The 16,512-nt window shown below is 37.5% G+C and overlaps 1 protein-coding gene across 1 annotated transcript in view; it reads right to left on the reverse strand.

Moving 5' to 3' along the window:
- XPO7 (exportin 7) overlaps positions 1-16,512 on the reverse strand; it is a 91,341-nt gene that overhangs the window by 28,093 nt on the left and 46,736 nt on the right. The window contains exons 2-6 of the mRNA XM_070375512.1: positions 7,545-7,691; positions 5,032-5,125; positions 4,098-4,264; positions 3,046-3,138; positions 583-687 (exon numbers count right to left, since the gene is read on the reverse strand). Of these exons, the coding sequence (XP_070231613.1) occupies positions 583-687; positions 3,046-3,138; positions 4,098-4,264; positions 5,032-5,125; positions 7,545-7,691 (606 nt within the window). The remainder of the gene's footprint in view (positions 1-582; positions 688-3,045; positions 3,139-4,097; positions 4,265-5,031; positions 5,126-7,544; positions 7,692-16,512) is intronic.

Genomic DNA, 16,512 nt, shown 5'->3' on the forward strand with positions numbered 1-16,512 from the left:
AATACCAACTTTCTATTTTAAAACAGTTAATTTCCTTCGGTGATACTGTCTGCCCCTTCAGGTTATGAAATCTAAATGGATGTTAAAAATTCAAAATCTGCTTTTCCTTACAGATGCTGCTTGTTTATTTGCTGCCTGTAACTCAGCAGGGGACAGGGGAGCCAGCCTAGTTTTAATGTGCTAACAATGCAGTCTGAGCCTGTGTTCAGAGCACTGAGAATCAAACACCATAAAAGGAAGATGCTTTAACTCCATATAGGAAGGTCTTATGTGGATATTAAAAAGACCAAACAACAAAAACCTCAAGCTTCATGGCAAACTAGTTTCTTTAAAATAGGAGAATGGGATAAGTGTTCATTTTCGGCTCCTTACCTAGGGGAACAGATGAGAAATCAGGAAATAATTCTTTCTCTCAGACTGGAAGGTCATCAACATCTCGGACATATATATTATGTGAGAGATGATAATTAAATAGATACATAAACTCTCACGGGTCAGTGAAGAGCTGACATCTAACAAGTCTCCAGTTACTCTGATTCTTTCAAAAGGAACCAGGAAGTAGGTACCAACACACAATCTCACCTGTTTTAGTAAATTGCACGAAAGTGTGAAGATATCGAATAACGATGAATCTCGGAAAGAAGAGGCTATTTTTCTGTGCTTGGTTAAAGGATGCGTGGTGTCTGCCTGTGCAGAAAAACAAACCAACACAAGTTTTAAAATTAATGGCAAAGAAAAAATTTTTCTTGTAGACTTCAAATAAAGTAGAAAGATTTTTCAATAAGATCAACAAAAATAACAAAATACATTTTAAACATTTAAGTTACTATTAAACTCTAGTGAGAGAATGAGGATGACGATAAGCGGCAACAGCTCCGCAGGACATCATGTCTCTACCATTTACAGAGGGAAGATAGGAAGAAAGTACAGTGACTCCACTGCAAGGTTTCCCTTTCCTCTGCACTTAAGGAGGTAATATTTAACAAACTGTTGCAAGACTTTGTTAATAATTATTATCATGCTCTTTTGAGGCTGAGTCTCAAAAACAGACAGTCGTAAGGCTTGGATTTTGCTAAATAATCCAGTCAGAGCTGAAGTTACTACAGCCATGAACTTAAGATAAATGGCAATAGCCTGTATAATACTTTCTTTTCTCACCTATTTCAACATGCAGTCTATTCCACAGAAGTGAGGACTTCAATCAAGGGGCTGTACTGGTCTCTCACTCCTCTGTCCTTGTCTTTTCAGTCATATTTTAAAGGTTTTTGCGGTCAGGGATTAAATCTCTTACTTCTTTCGTATGTCCTCTATAGCTGACACACAGTACGTACTCAATAAGAGTGTTAAAGGAATTTCAAGGTTGCCAACAATATTTAGTCCAACCACTTACTGTAAGCTTAAGTCACTTCTATATACTGATCAACTCATGCAGGAGGGAGCTCATCTTCCTTTTGGCACATTATGGAACCTCCACCCCCTTATTTTATTTCTAAGTTCAAATTGGAATGATAACAGAAATATGCTTTCTAATTTAAATCTAAAAAAAAAAAAAAAAAAAAGCCAATAGAAAATTCAGTTGCACAGAGTTAAAAGTATTATGATTTTAGCCTCAGTGTCACTGTGTTACAAATGTCTTAGATAAAAAGGTATCACTAGATTATATACTAGATGCCGTATACAATCTGTTACACAGATCATAATCCAGAGAATAATTACATCTTAAGTACATCACACATATTTCTATTGCTTTCTTAAGAAAGATAAATACAAAATTTTGAAAAGATTCTAAAATACCAACACTGATGGATTTTGTGGAGCCAAGCTTCCAAAGGAAGAGCATTAACCCCACAATCTGTACGTAATTAATGCATGCTCTCTTATTACAAGGGTGTGTGTTTGTGTGTGTGTTCAATCGTGTCCGACTCTTTGCGACCCCATGGACTGTAGCCTGCCAGGCTCCTCTGTCCATGGAGTTTTCCAGGCAAGAATACTATAGTGGGTTGCCATTTCCTATTCCAGTTACTACAAGGACAGGAGTGGTTAAATAATAAGCAAATTAAGAGCATAGGCTCTGCAATAAGCCTATGCGGGTCTGAATTCATACACTGTTTGTCGCCTGGTAACTGTGATATAGGCAAATTAGTTAATCTTTATGTGCCTTGGTTTCCTTATCCAGAAAACAGCATAACCAGAGTCTCTATCTCACGGGACTACTGTGAGAATAAAATTAATGTAAGTGCTTAGAACAGTGCCTGCCACACAGAAATCACTCAAAAGTATAAATTATTATTTTAATAATTACCAATCGTAGTGTGGATTGCATGTGACAGAGAATACAATATGGACTCCAGATTTTAATAGGCTCTAAGCTAGTGAGTGTATTTAAAATACCAACTCACAGTTAAATTTCTCAGGGTTAATTAAAAGTCTGCATAAGTATGAGCAATAGCAACAGTGATGCCAATGTAATTAATAGCTGACAGCTGAAGGGTGAGCTGTTACAATTAATTCAGGCCTGTTCAATAATTACAACATTTTGGCTGGATACAAAAGTAAATGACTAAAAAATATTATAGCCAGAGCAAAAGAAAGCCACTGGTGTTTCCTCTGTAGTAATCTGTGACATCGATGACTATTTTAAAAAATTATTTGATATTTAGCAGAATGTTTTGTGCATTCTGAAAAGATTATCAGCAAAATCTTTAATAAAGGCAAATGAGAATTGATTTTTTAATGATTATAAATACATTAACTTATACAGCAGAAAGAGCACACCAATGATGCAGGTTTCCTAAGTTCTGACTTAGGATCATTGTGCTCTTCTCTAACATTAAACATTAATACCACTGAGGAAAGCTGAGATGAGAGAAAAAATATTCTGGAGATGGAAGGGCATCCGGACCTCACTCACAGAGGAAAACCCCATGGAACTATTTTGTTTCAAAAGGGCATTAATCACTTACCGCAAAAGCACACAACTGCCAAAAAAGATCATCCCACACACAGGCAGAAAACACCAATACTAAGTAAAAATATGGCACTTACTTCAATGAGGAAGGCTGTAGCACTTACTTGATTAATTTCATTGGTTAGCTGCGATAAAATCGTGACACCAATGATGCAGTATTCAACACTATCCTGGTTTAAAAAAAAAAGGTAAGGCAGAAAGAGTTGGCCTGTGCAGCTTGATTTCAGCATCTGGAATGCAGTCATACTTAAACTGCCTAGACAAGGTATGAGAAATTGGTATTTTAAAACTGCTGCTTTGCAGGACACAAAATCTAACTGATATATAAGAGGACTGCTAAATCTGACTGCATCAAAATTGAAACCTTTTGTATGTTAAAAATATCCACAAGCTTTACACTATACATATTGTAGGAAGAGAAATTAGCAAATCACATCTGAGATAAAAGACGAATGTGTAAAATAATTTATATGAAAGGCTGTACACAAAAAAGGGCAAAGAACTGATTAAAAAAATGTACCTAAGATATAAACAGGAAGTTCACAAAAAGCAAAAATAAGTAGTAAATGAGCATATGAAAATTTGTTTGTCTCATTCATAACTCAAATGCTAAGCTACCAATTCTTTCTATCTATGAAACTGGAAAAATAAGAAAGCTGAGCTCACAGGGTGGAGGTACAGGGAAACAGACATATTAACTGTTGGAGGGAATAACTTTTTTTGAGGGTAATTTGGAATATCCATGTAAACCCAAAATACACATGTCTTCTCACTGAATAATTCAAAGGCTAGGAATTCACACTATAAACACACTTAGCTCAAAGTATAAACACACAAACACACACACACAAGGAATATTCACCAAAGTATTTATTTACCAGTCTAGATATAGATACTAACTAAATACTCGCCTAGAAGAGTTAAATGAATTATAGTGTTTTAAACTGGAATAGTATGTAAGCAGTAGAAAGAATGAAGTAGGGTTTGTGCTGACATGTAAACATGTGAAACCAAGACATTAAGAATTAAAAAGATACGGAAGAAAATGTACCAAACAATCCCATTTGCAGATCAATATCTAAGCAAGCATATATTGCCTCACTTCTTTCATCGAGTATATATGTCGTACCTGTAAAAATCTGGTGACATCTGTGATTGCATTTCTGAAGACGTAGTCATCCTTCTGACAGTCAAACCAGCCCAACTTTGTGATCCTGGCATATAATTGGATAAGTGCTTGCGTCACAAAAGTGGCCAGCTTTGGCCGAGTGGCAAGATAGTTGAGCACATAGTTCCCTATAAAACAGAAATAGTCTACATTGGAGATGGCTCTGCCAGGGAAGGGTGTGTGTTGTTAAATGTCTAAGAAGTGGTAAATCTAGACTCTTTACCCTAAACTTCCTTAATTATTCACACTACTGAGAAACAGGACTTTAAATTTAAGATTCACTAAACTTTCCAACTATTAGGGCTTCCCTCAGCTCAGTTGGTAAATCATCTGCCTGCAAAAGCAGGAGACCCTGGTTTAATTCCTGGGTCAGGAAGATCCCCTGGAGAAAGAAATGGCAACCCACTCCAGTATTCTTGCCTGGAGAATCCCATGGACAGAGGAGCCTGGCGGGCTACAGTCCATGGGGTTGCAAGAGTCAGACACGACTTAGCAACTAAACCACCATCACCAAACTTTTCAGCTCAGAATTGTATACAAGTCACAATGAAGAACCTGAAGTAAGGGAGCCTTGAATCTAGCTCTTGATGGTTAAATAGCATGGTTGGCACAGAATTCAAAATCTTCAGCAATGTTTTTCTTAGTTACCAGTGATGGTGAAGACCAGGTAAAAGAAACTTTCTGAAAACAAAACAGCTAACTTGGGCTTTATCTAGGAGCAATTATATTGGGCCCTCTTCACTTTTAAGCCCAATTCTGGAAAGAAACTATATTCTAGATATTCTGTATGCCTAGTAACTTCAGAACATTATCAAACAAGCAACATAAACGTAACTATTACTAGAATATCACTAAACAAACTAATTTAAGAGAGAAAAGACAACTTTCTACTCACGAATATCTATCCGTTGTTCCAATGGTAGAGGGTTATTTGTGCGCGATACAAGCTTTGTAAGGCATGTAGCTGCCAGTAACTGGGAGTAAGATGACTGTGAAAAGAGAGGGGGAAAGGGCTTAGGATTCAATTTTATTAAGTTAGTCAGTCAAAGTTTTTAACTTGGAGATCTGAGTTCAGATTTAAAAAAATTAATCAGCTTTGTTACATTTGATCCTCTGGATTTTTAAGGGTCTCATACTAAGGAAAAATGAGCCCATTCATCATCTGTACTCATTAAGCTGACTTCAGTCATGAATAAAGGGCAGGATAAAGTGAATGCCTGATCAAACTGAATCTAATACAAGTATCTGTATCATTTTGAGGGAGGAGAAGTTAGAAGAGATCTTTACAGAAAGATATTAAGCTCTATAGAAGACAAATCTCTTCTTTCATTAAATCAAAAAATCTTCTCCAATAGCCTTGTTATAACAATGTTTAAAAAAGTTTCACCTCATAATATTCCTGCAGTATAGCATTAGAAAGAAGAAAAAAAAATATAGAAGTAGTATTAGAAGGAACCACCGCCTTATGCTGTGTAGTTAATCCCCAAATTGTATCTTTCCATCAGTACAACTATCAATCAGCTACTGCTTTGGGGAATGTACATGCTGGTTTTAGTAGTAAATTCATAACAATTATTTATGAGAAAGAAAAAAACTATGCCCTAAGCAAAGGAATAGCATTACCATATTCTCAAGTGTAGATTTTAATGAATTTTAACCTTATGGAGAAGCAGAGTATTCAATCTGACCATAATATATAAGAAGGAGCCATACGCAGATTCGAATTCCTCCATGCAGCTGTGTTACATATAACATCATATAACAGGGATAGACTCAGAATCACCAAAATAATTTAATCAAGGGTCGAACATAATTTTCCACGAAACTGTAAGTCCTTAGGGCAGTAGGCTATCTATAGAGGCTATTCACAGGCATTACATCATACCATCAAATGTAAAAATAACTTAAGCTTATGAAAAAAATCTATAAAAGGGACTTTGGAGGGCATGGGAGGGAGGTTCAAGAGGGAGGAGATACATGTATACATATAGCTGATTCATGTTGTATAGCAGAAACACAACATTGTAAAGCAATTGCATTCCACTTAAAAAAAAATGTATGTTAATGGCTTCCACACCAAAAAAAGTGACTCTGACATGTGATTTTTTATTCAATGCTTGAACATTGTTTAAACTGATTAAAGCAGGTGTGTCAGATCACTAATAATGCAAGAGGCTACTATAACTGTAGAACACAGTGTATAACAGTAAACTATATAATATGAAAATGGTTTCTGAATATGACTCCAATAAATCTGCTAAATCATGAAGAAGTCGATAGAGATCAAAGAGGAAGAATCCACTATAATTAAGTCTTTCACTATTGCACCACCCCTGTGTTATTCCAGCCTGCTGACTATCAGTGTGAGGAACTGGAGTTAACAGTGTCACAAATGACAATGGGGCTTCGGTGGCAGTCAGTTGAGAGTTAGTTGTGAATCTCCCACAGTACGAATCCAAACTGTTCAATACCAGAACCAAGTGATGGAAAAGAAATATAAAAATACTATATGCAAAAACAGAACAGAGCACAACCCAATCTCTGACCATGATGCTTTAACCTCCAGACGCTTGGGAAAGAGTCAACTTCTTTAGCTACTAAGGATATCACTTAGCCAACTGTAGTCTGTTCTATTTACTGCATAAATTCTCTAACACTATTAATGCAAATTTAAAAATGAAGCCATTGAGAATTCTATACTCTCAATAAATTAATGGCTTTCCTCCGTTTCACACTTCCTTCTGGTCTCTGGCAGAGTGCTGGCTGCTGGTCTAGCTGGGATTCTAAACTCTCTTGATGCCCTTTCATGATACCCTGGATGGATGCTTGTCCTTCCTAAGACCTCTGTCCTGCCAAAAATATTAACTTAATCAAATTACGTATCATGAAAGCATTATTTTGATCACTGCATGCCATTTTTAAGCCGGAAGAAGTTCTAATTTCATTTTAAACATTCTAACTTCCTGTCATTTCCATTGTGAAGGAAAATTTTTCCCCTGCACATCTAAGACAAAAAGCAGCAGTTGTGGTACAGGGGAGGAAACACAGAGCAGAAAGGTGACAAGAATGTTGTGGATAAGAAAGGCCATTTATATATAGCCGTGTCTTCTTTGTAAAAGGTGTGAAGTGATACATAAGTGTAAAAAACAGAAAAGGAGTCCCAGAAATTTGATTCAAGAATAAAAATTATAGGACAAAAATATACGCTCAGTGAGATTTTCCTGGTGACTCCGAAGGCCTTTTTTGCTAGTGTGGCAGGTCTGGTTTGTTTTAAAAGTGAAAATTAAGAAGGCAGAGGTACCTAGAAGAATCAAGGAACAGAAGTTATCCCAATCCACCCCTAAACTTAGAACCAGAATATATCTTCCTAAACCTGTTCCTCTTTAGGATTTTTCAAATCTTACGTACACTTCCTCTTTCGAGGAGTAGCTGGCACTTGCTCAGGCAATCAGGGCTGTTGGTGAATTCAACCAAGGCTTTCTCTGCCTGCAGTCGAGTGGTCGTATCTGTTGTTTCATACAGCTGTTTGCACAGATTCTCTAGTTGGGCCAGGCTCTGGAAAAGATCAGTCAAAAAAGAAATCAGTCCAGTCTACTACATACATAAGTTGACTACATACATACTGTGCTTGAAATTACTAGATGGAGATAAGTAATAATCAATGAAGAGAGACTTGCTTCTCAATGTGGAGGAGAATCTGGGTGACCTTTATCTAAAAATAACCACATACAGCCCTCTTCATTTGATGCTTTAGAAGACAAAATGACAGAATGCCTAAAATCTATACACTTTTTCAGTCATTTGCTTAAAGTTCAGACACAAATGATACATTTTTTTCCTTGAAAATATCTATCCTAAGCTTCTCCAAAATGTTTTCAAAGAAAAATGCAGAATTTACTTGCTCAGCCATCAATTTCAAGATTATGATTACTAAGTCATCACTGTAAAATTAAGCACATAAACACACAATGTAAGCATCACAGAGATCTTTACATAGGTTGAAATATTCTCCTTTTGCCTGTAGCTATCAGCTTATAATTATGTGTACACACAAAGATGGCCAACCTCTAAGTTTCAGAATGCAAGTACGCACCTTCCTCCCCGGGTCCCTCATGTCTAAAGTTCAGCAGACTCTCTTCTGTTGTACTTTAAACTCTTGCTTTGGTTCCAAATTTAAAGCGCAGGGTCAAAATAAATTCAACCTGGGCATGTGCTCAGGCAGAGATAAGACATGGGAAACGCCCCCAACAAACCCTACTTTCCAAATCTTGAACCAGTTCCAGGGAGGCAGGAAGGGGATGGGTGTGTGCTTTGGTCAAAACCCCAAAGGGATACAAATTCACTTCCACTTAGTGTGGTGTTTAAAAGCAAAGAGGAAAGAGTTCATGTAACTATCACCTTTCACTGACTGGAGAGGAGGGCAAACATCTGTTAAGTTTTTAAAGGACCAGTTTGGACTTTAAGAAGAAATTTTGAACTTCTACAGCAGCAAGCAAGATCTGGTTTAAATAGTTTGAGGGATCCTACTACTATTAGAAATGACAATTCTGACAAGAACCAAAATAATAATTAGGCAAACCAACCTGTGTAAATAGCCTAAAATATATCACACAGCCAGTCTGCCCAAGACTTTTCATTATCACTTTATTTCATTAAGCTAGGACTTTATAAATCACAGCTTTTCTACTAAGCAGGAAAGCCCTGGGGGCAGGATACCTATTTTACTCAATCTGATTAATAAATTTCAAACATTAACCTAAAGGAAACAAGAAAGACAGATGCTGACACTCGGATTATCAGTCGCACTTCAGAAAGCCCTCCAAAGAGTAAAAACAACCACCTCCACTGCAGAACAAAATAAACAAACCACTCTTCAAAACATCTTGGGACTCTGTATCTGTTTAATCTGTTCCTGACTTGCAGGGGTCCCACTTAATACCTTCCTCAATTTGAAAGCAGAGAAAACTGTACTCATAAAGATCTGTACTCACAGATCTCAAGTGATCAAAGTTCTACTGAGAGAAATCTGATTTTTTCATATAGCTTATAAACAAACACAAGGAATAGAGGATAAGGCCAATTAATCCCATATACTCCATAAGACATGTGTGCAAGTCAGTGTTACGTCTGCCACTGCTGGCCAAACTCCCAATGCATCCGTTTAATTATAAATCCCCACATTCCTAAGCAAGAGATTAAATCTCCTTCAGGAGGTTTTTGTTTCAACCTAGCAGACTGGGTTCCACCTCCACCCCCCACCCTGCCTGTGAAATGATTAACTAAAACAGGAACAAATTATTTAAAAAATAATTAACACAGAAGACATCAAAGGGTGGTATGAGGTTTCAGTAAGCAGCAGCAGCCTCATAACCTCTGACCACCCACTACAAGCATCCTGAACAGAACTCCCTAAATGGTCAGGCTGCTTAAGGTATCATGACTTTCCTTGAAGTCTGATCAGTCAGATCCAGGAGCAACCGCCACCCGGCTGCCACTCTTATTTACATTTATTACAACAAAGTAGTTCACATGACGATGGCTAAGCATCTGTCACTGGTAGTTAAGTTCCTTACTGCTAGAAACCTACATGCAGGTTATGGTGGGCTTTTTGGTTGTTGCTTTGTTTTGATGTAGTAGACAAAAGCACACTGCAGAGATAAGTCTGGTAATGAGTTCCCAGCTCAGGAAACAAGACCGTAAAAAAAAAAACCCCAAAAGAGTAATTTGACCATTTACATGAACATTTAGAAGAACAAAAGCTTTATTTCTTTGTTTCCAAAAGAACAAATGGGAAACAATCTTGTTTTCCCAAACAATTAGTGAAAACATCTAAAAACCACAGGGTGAATAGTCATTTTATTTGGGTTGCCCATAGAAGGAAAGGGGAATCAAACATTTACATTTATGTTCTCCGGGATCCTAATGTTTTGCAAGCAAATCTAATAGTTAGATCATTTTGAATCACCTCTCTGGGGGATCCAGAATAAAACCATTTATCCTACAATTGTTTGAGCCATTAAAACTAGTTATTTCACATTTAGCACCACTGCATCTCACCCCCTGGCGCAGTTCCTTCTCCCATTCAACCAGTTCTTATTAAGGACATCTATTACACGATGCCGGTTCAGTCACAGAAGAGACTCCAGAGAAGCAAGTCTATTTTCTATTCCTGAGGCTGCCAAACTGATAATTCTCAGAGAAACCTCCATCTGGTCCCACTGGAATATAAAAGCATGTTTGGGTGAAATCTTCACAAAACTGGAAAGCAATCTTCAACTAGAAAAGCATTACTTTAGTACAAGACACTCAAGACAATCAAACCTCCAAATCTACAGCACTTGGATTTCACCAACAATTCAGTTACAATGAAGGTATTAAAAAGTATTAAAAGAATGTATCCTATTATTTAGCAATAATGTTATTTTACACAGTTTTTAACCAGGATAGAGAAAAATGCAGCTCAATTATTCTCATTTCAATATAAGGTGCAATCAGTTGAGACTTCAGGCCTCCAAAATTAATGATTTATCTGAGGAGTTGCCTGTACCTTTTGGGAAAATGAAGATTTCTGTTTCTGCATTAGATGTTATACTAACTCCAGAAAGCATATCCTGGAACTTATTTTGTCACATTCTGCTTTTTTTTAAAAAGCCTGACAGTATATATTTTTAAATTAGTCTCACTGCTTGGGAAAAAAAAAAATCCACCTGGAGATTTCTAATCAGAGACCAGGATACTCGTTTTTAGGAAGGATTTGATGACTTTCCCAATAGTGCTGAATAGTGACTAGAAAACAAGCACAAGCTTTGGATGACTAGGTTTTCTGCAAAGTACATCCTTGATCTGACTGCCACCCAAACCACCTGAAACGATCAGAAGCACCGCTCTAGTACAAAGTGTAACGTACACCCTCAATCCAGAGGAGCGCTCATGGAGGATATACAGTCAGAATTACCAATTTGGTAGCTGAATTTTCATGATCAGGATGTCTGAAATTTGAAAAAAATCAAGCCACTTTCAACCTGTTCATAAACTCCATTAATTTAGATCTTCCTTAGTTGGAAGTTTTCTGTGTATTAGGAAAAAACTCTGTTAGGTAAATCAAAAGATGTATACTTAACCTGCCAGAAAAGAAATGATTTAAAAAGTGTAGGGCTAATAAAATTGATTTGATATACTAATTACATTTTATTTTTATCTATTCGATAAGGCATTCCTATTGTCAATAATGAATATGCAATCATCATAGATAATGTTTTTAAAAACCCCTAAAATCTAGTAATAACAATTATTCTTAGCTTAAAAAAGCAAGTGGCAGAGAAAGACAAAATCTGTCTGATATGACTAGTAAGTGGAATCCATAACAAAATGATACAAATGAACTTATTTACATAATAGAAATAGAAAAACTTCTGGTTATGAGACTGGAAAGCAGGGGATGGATAAACTGGAAGAAGGGGATAATTAATGAGAACCTGGGCTTCCCAGGTGGTTCAGTGCTAAGAATCCATCTGCCAATGCAGGAGACGCAAGGGACATGGGTTCAGTCCCTGGGTCAAGAAGATTCCCTGAAGGAGGAAGTGGCAACCCATTCCAGTATTCTTGCCTGGAAAATTCCACGGACAGAGGAACCGGGTGGGCTACAGTCCGTGGGGTTGTAAAGAGTTGAACACAACTGCACAAGCACACACACATACAACAGAATCTACTATAGCACAGGGAAAGCTACTCAAGACACTGTAATGACCCATATGGAAAAAGAATCTAAAAAAGAGTGGAGATATATACATAAATAAACTGATTCACTTTGCTGTACAGCAGAAGCTAACACAAAGCAAATCAACCAGACTCCAATAAAAATTTATTTTAAAAAAGCAAGTGGAATAACTATGTAGAGTATATCATCTGTGATACATGTTAGCAAATTCATAAAGGAAAATCTGTATGAAAACATACTGACAATTATCTTTGGGAGATGAGATTATGGGAGACTCATAATTTCTTTTCTGTATTTCCCTAAGTTCTACATTTTTGACCACAAGTAGATATTACTTATAAGCAGGGAAAACTCCCCCAACAATTGTACAGGTAATCTTTTATAAATTAACTCCTCTCAATAGGAACATATTACTATTAATTAATAGCTGATCCTGCTTCTAATCAGAATTCATAAAACAAATTTATAAAATCAAGAAGGCAATAGGCAATACATTCTAAAAGCTGAAATTTGAAAAAGTATGTCAGTGCTTATTGCTATCAATACTTTTGTTCTTACCAATAATAAATGCTGGCAGTTTGAATATTGCATGACCCAGCTATTCCACTCCTATGTATATACCCAACAGAGATACATGCCAAGTTCACCAAAACACTTGAATAGGAATGTTCATGCCAGCACTAAATGTAATAGTTCGCAAATGTGAAAGCCAAATGTCCATCAATAGTAGCATGGATAAATGTTTCATTCCTTAATGTGGGTACTGATTACAGAGGCATGCTCATTTTGAGAAAACCCATTGAAGTGTACATTTATAATCTGTGAATTTTTCTGTACACATGTTATACTCCAAAAAGAAGTTTTTAAAATGACATGGAAGAGTGACACAGTCCTCCCTAAGCTCTTCACATATTTACTCTCATCTTTCTTTCTTATACTGATGAAAAACAAGTCCATCTGTAACTGACAACCACATTAGATTTAGAATGCTTTAGTTTTATACCAATTTCTGCTTTTAGAACTGTAACTCCCATTATTTGTTCAGGAAATAAATAAAGTAAGATTTCTGGATGCATGAGGGACATTCTTTTTCTGAGAGGACTAAGAGAGTAAGTAAAGCTTTTTGGTTGCAGTTGCTGTGTAATGTCTACTGCCGTAAAGCAAGATAAAATATGTACTTTCAGTAGGCGATAATGCAGTGCCAGAGCCTTGCGTGCATTAGATAAGGATAGCATGTCTCCTAACATATGAGACTGCAAAATTCTATACTTAGCTTCAAAATATGAATCAATCCTCACTTGTAATAAACACATATGATGTTTGCACTGTGGGTGACACACAGCTAGAACACATGTAAACAAATCATTTCATGAGGTAAACAGCCAGACTAACTGTGCCTGGCTTACTGACTTCCACATTTGACTCAAGAGCTTTTATTTAACACGTCACTAGAAACCAGTTTTGGTTCCTTCTCATAGTCATTAAGAGTGCAGAGGAATGAAAGCTGCGGCTAAGGGGAATCCTCTGGAGTATGGGTTTCACACTGGCAGCCTCACACTGGCCCGTGCACGTTGTGGTGTTCACCATACAGTGTTCAACAAGGTTGCCAACATTTCAGGACAGTATCTGGTTTTCTAGTTTCCCATAAAAAATTAGCAGATCTGATTACCTGGGACCTGCATTTTCAAGTGTCACTAATCAAATGACAGTAAGAGCACAGTGCTTCCCTCAGGGCAGGCTCTCGCTAGCTGGCTGCAGGTCATAAGCCCTGGCCCCTGACGTTGGAGCTTCCTCCACCTGCTGTAATGCAATTCTGTCTCCTATCAGTGGTTCACTTCCAGATGTCAAAGTTAAAAAGTAATGAGCATATGGTATTATAAGAGATTCTGACTTAATTTGGGGGTACTAACTCCTTGCCAACTTGCAATTTGGAGGGCTTCCCTCATGGCTCAGTTGGTAAAGAATCCACCTGCAGTGCAGGAGACCCTGCTTCAATTCCTGGGTCAGGATGATCCCCTGGAGAAGGGATAGGCTACCCATTCCGGTATTCTTGGGCTTCCCTTGTGGCTCAGCTGGTAAAGAATCCGCCTGCAATATGGGAGATCTGGGTTTGATCCCTGGGTTGGGAAAATCCCCTGGAGAAGGGAAAGGCTACCCACTCCAGTATTCTCGCCTGGAGAATTCCATGGATTGTATGGTCCATGGGGTTGCAAAGAGTTGGACATGATTGAGCGACTTTTACTTTCACTTCACTTAGTAAATAACAGTGTGACTTTGGGCAAGTTTATTTCCTGGAGCTTCAGCTTCCTCATGTGTAAAATAGGTGGATTTTATTATATTATTTGACAAAGACACTGCCAGTTCTAAATTCCATGCTTCTAATTATATAAGTAAATCAGATTTAAAAGGAAGCAAATATTAAAAAGATCATGAAAATAATTGGCCAAACTTTTTAAAACAGGGAATTTAACAAAAAAATCAATCAGGTTAACACTTCCACACATCTCTCTAACACAAACAACGCCGGTGACCTAGCAGCAGGAACAAGGATCCTTTTAGAGTGAAGGTTCAGTATAACCTGAGTTAAGACCTCAGATATCAGGCAAATCCCCACTGCCCTGTTTATAAGCTGTGGGAGTGTGAGTAAGTTACTCAAATCTTTCAAACTAGTTTTCCTTTCTTTAAGTAGATATAATATGTATCTAACAATGCTGTAAAAGTCAATGTAGTAATGTATGTACATTCTTAATTACTGAGTTTATTACTTGCTATTATGGAATATATTTTCTACTAAAAAGTGAAGAACAACAGTTTTTTAAAGCACATGCATTAAAACCTACAATTTCTTCTACAGAGGTATTTTTTATATATATATATATATATATATATATACACGTGCTGTGCTGTGTGCTTAGTCGCTCAGTTGTGTCTGATGCTTTGTGATCCCATGGACTGTAGCCCACCAGGCTCCTGTCCATGGAATTCTTCAGGTAAGAATAATGGAGTGGGCTGCCATGCCCTCCTCATTCGTGTGTGTGTGTGTGTGTGTATATATATATATATATATATAAATTTAATTATATTAATCCATTTTTGGCTGTGATTTTCGCTGCTGTGCAGGTTTTCTCCAGTTGCAGCATGTGGGTTTCTCACTGTGGTGGCTTCTTTTGCTGCTGAGCACGGGCTCTAGGGCACGTGGGTTTCAGTAGTTGCAGCTCTTGGGTTCTAGAACACAGGCTCAGTGGTTGCGGCGCACAGGCTCAGTGACTCCCCAGCATCTGGAATCTCCCTGGACCAGGAATCGAACCTGTGTCTCCTGCATTGGCAGGCAGATTCTTTACCATTGAACCACCAGGGAAGCCCTAGAGAAGTTCTAGATGCCTTGCCTTGCAGGGCTACAGTACAGGGTATATTGGGCTGGCCAAAGAAAGTTTGTTCCGGTTTTCTTATGGAAAAATCTGAATGAACTTTTTGGTCAGGTCTGTATAATTGCTCCTCATTGTTTGTGGGTCCCCTATTTGCAAATTTATCTACTTGCTAAATTTATTTGTAATCCCCAAGTCAAAACTATCAGCAACTGTGTCATCTGTGGACATGAACAGAATGGTGAAAATTTTGAGTGCCCTGACACATGTTTCTCAGCTGAGGTCAAACAAGGTAATGTTTTTGCTTTAGTTCTCATAACTTAAAAAGTGTCCTTCTTGTAGTTTACTTAATGTCATTTTTTTGCAATTTGGGGCTTTTTGTTGCCAATTATGCTGTTTAAAATGGCCCCATGCATAGTGCTGAAGTGTTACCTAGTATTCCTAAGCTCAAGAAGGTTGTGTGAAAAAATGTTAGATAAAGGTGTTTTAAAAAAGTGTCTCTAAGTAGAAATACAAATAAAACAAAGGTTGGTTGAGGAAAATGTGACCAGAGGTTGGCAGGAACTTAACCCTGTATTTCCTGCAAGAGAAACTGTTCACGATTTGTTAATTCAGTGTTCTCAGCGACTTAACAGAGCAAACTACCGTAATGAGGACCAATTGTATTTCCACCCATTTCCAGACTGGGTAGTATTCAGTACATATTTCCCCACAGATATAGAATTATATTGCCATTGTTACAGGCATTTGTTCAAAGAAAGGTATTTATTAACTTACATAACTGTATAACACTCAAATTCTAGTACAATTTGACTCAAATGTTTGTTTACATGGCCATTTATACTGATTATTTATTTACTGTGATTTTAGTAAATGAGTACTAACGTGCACAGTGCATGAAAAGGACAAAAGTGTGCCTCAGTGTCCAGCACACAGTAGAAGTTTCATAAAAATGTCACCCATAAGTGGATGTCCGGACTTCCCTGGTGGTCCAGTGGTTAAGAATTGGCCTTGCAACACAGGGGGTGTGGGTTTGATCCCTGGTCAGGGAACTACAATCCCACAGGTCACAGAGCAAATAAGCTTGCACACCGCAACTAGAAAGTCCATGCACCTCAATGAAGGATCCCCCATGAAACAACAAAAGATCTCGCATGTCACAATTAAGACCAGATGCAGCCAAGTAAATAAAAATAAATGGCTGTCAAACTCTTAAAAAGCCTCCTGGGGGTTTGGGTTAAAATTGCAGAGTAATCCCATATTTAATCTTGTTCCTTTCCCAAGCCCAACAAAA

This window comes from Bos mutus, chromosome 8, assembly GCF_027580195.1.
Source record: "Bos mutus isolate GX-2022 chromosome 8, NWIPB_WYAK_1.1, whole genome shotgun sequence".
NCBI lineage: Eukaryota > Metazoa > Chordata > Mammalia > Artiodactyla > Bovidae > Bos > Bos mutus.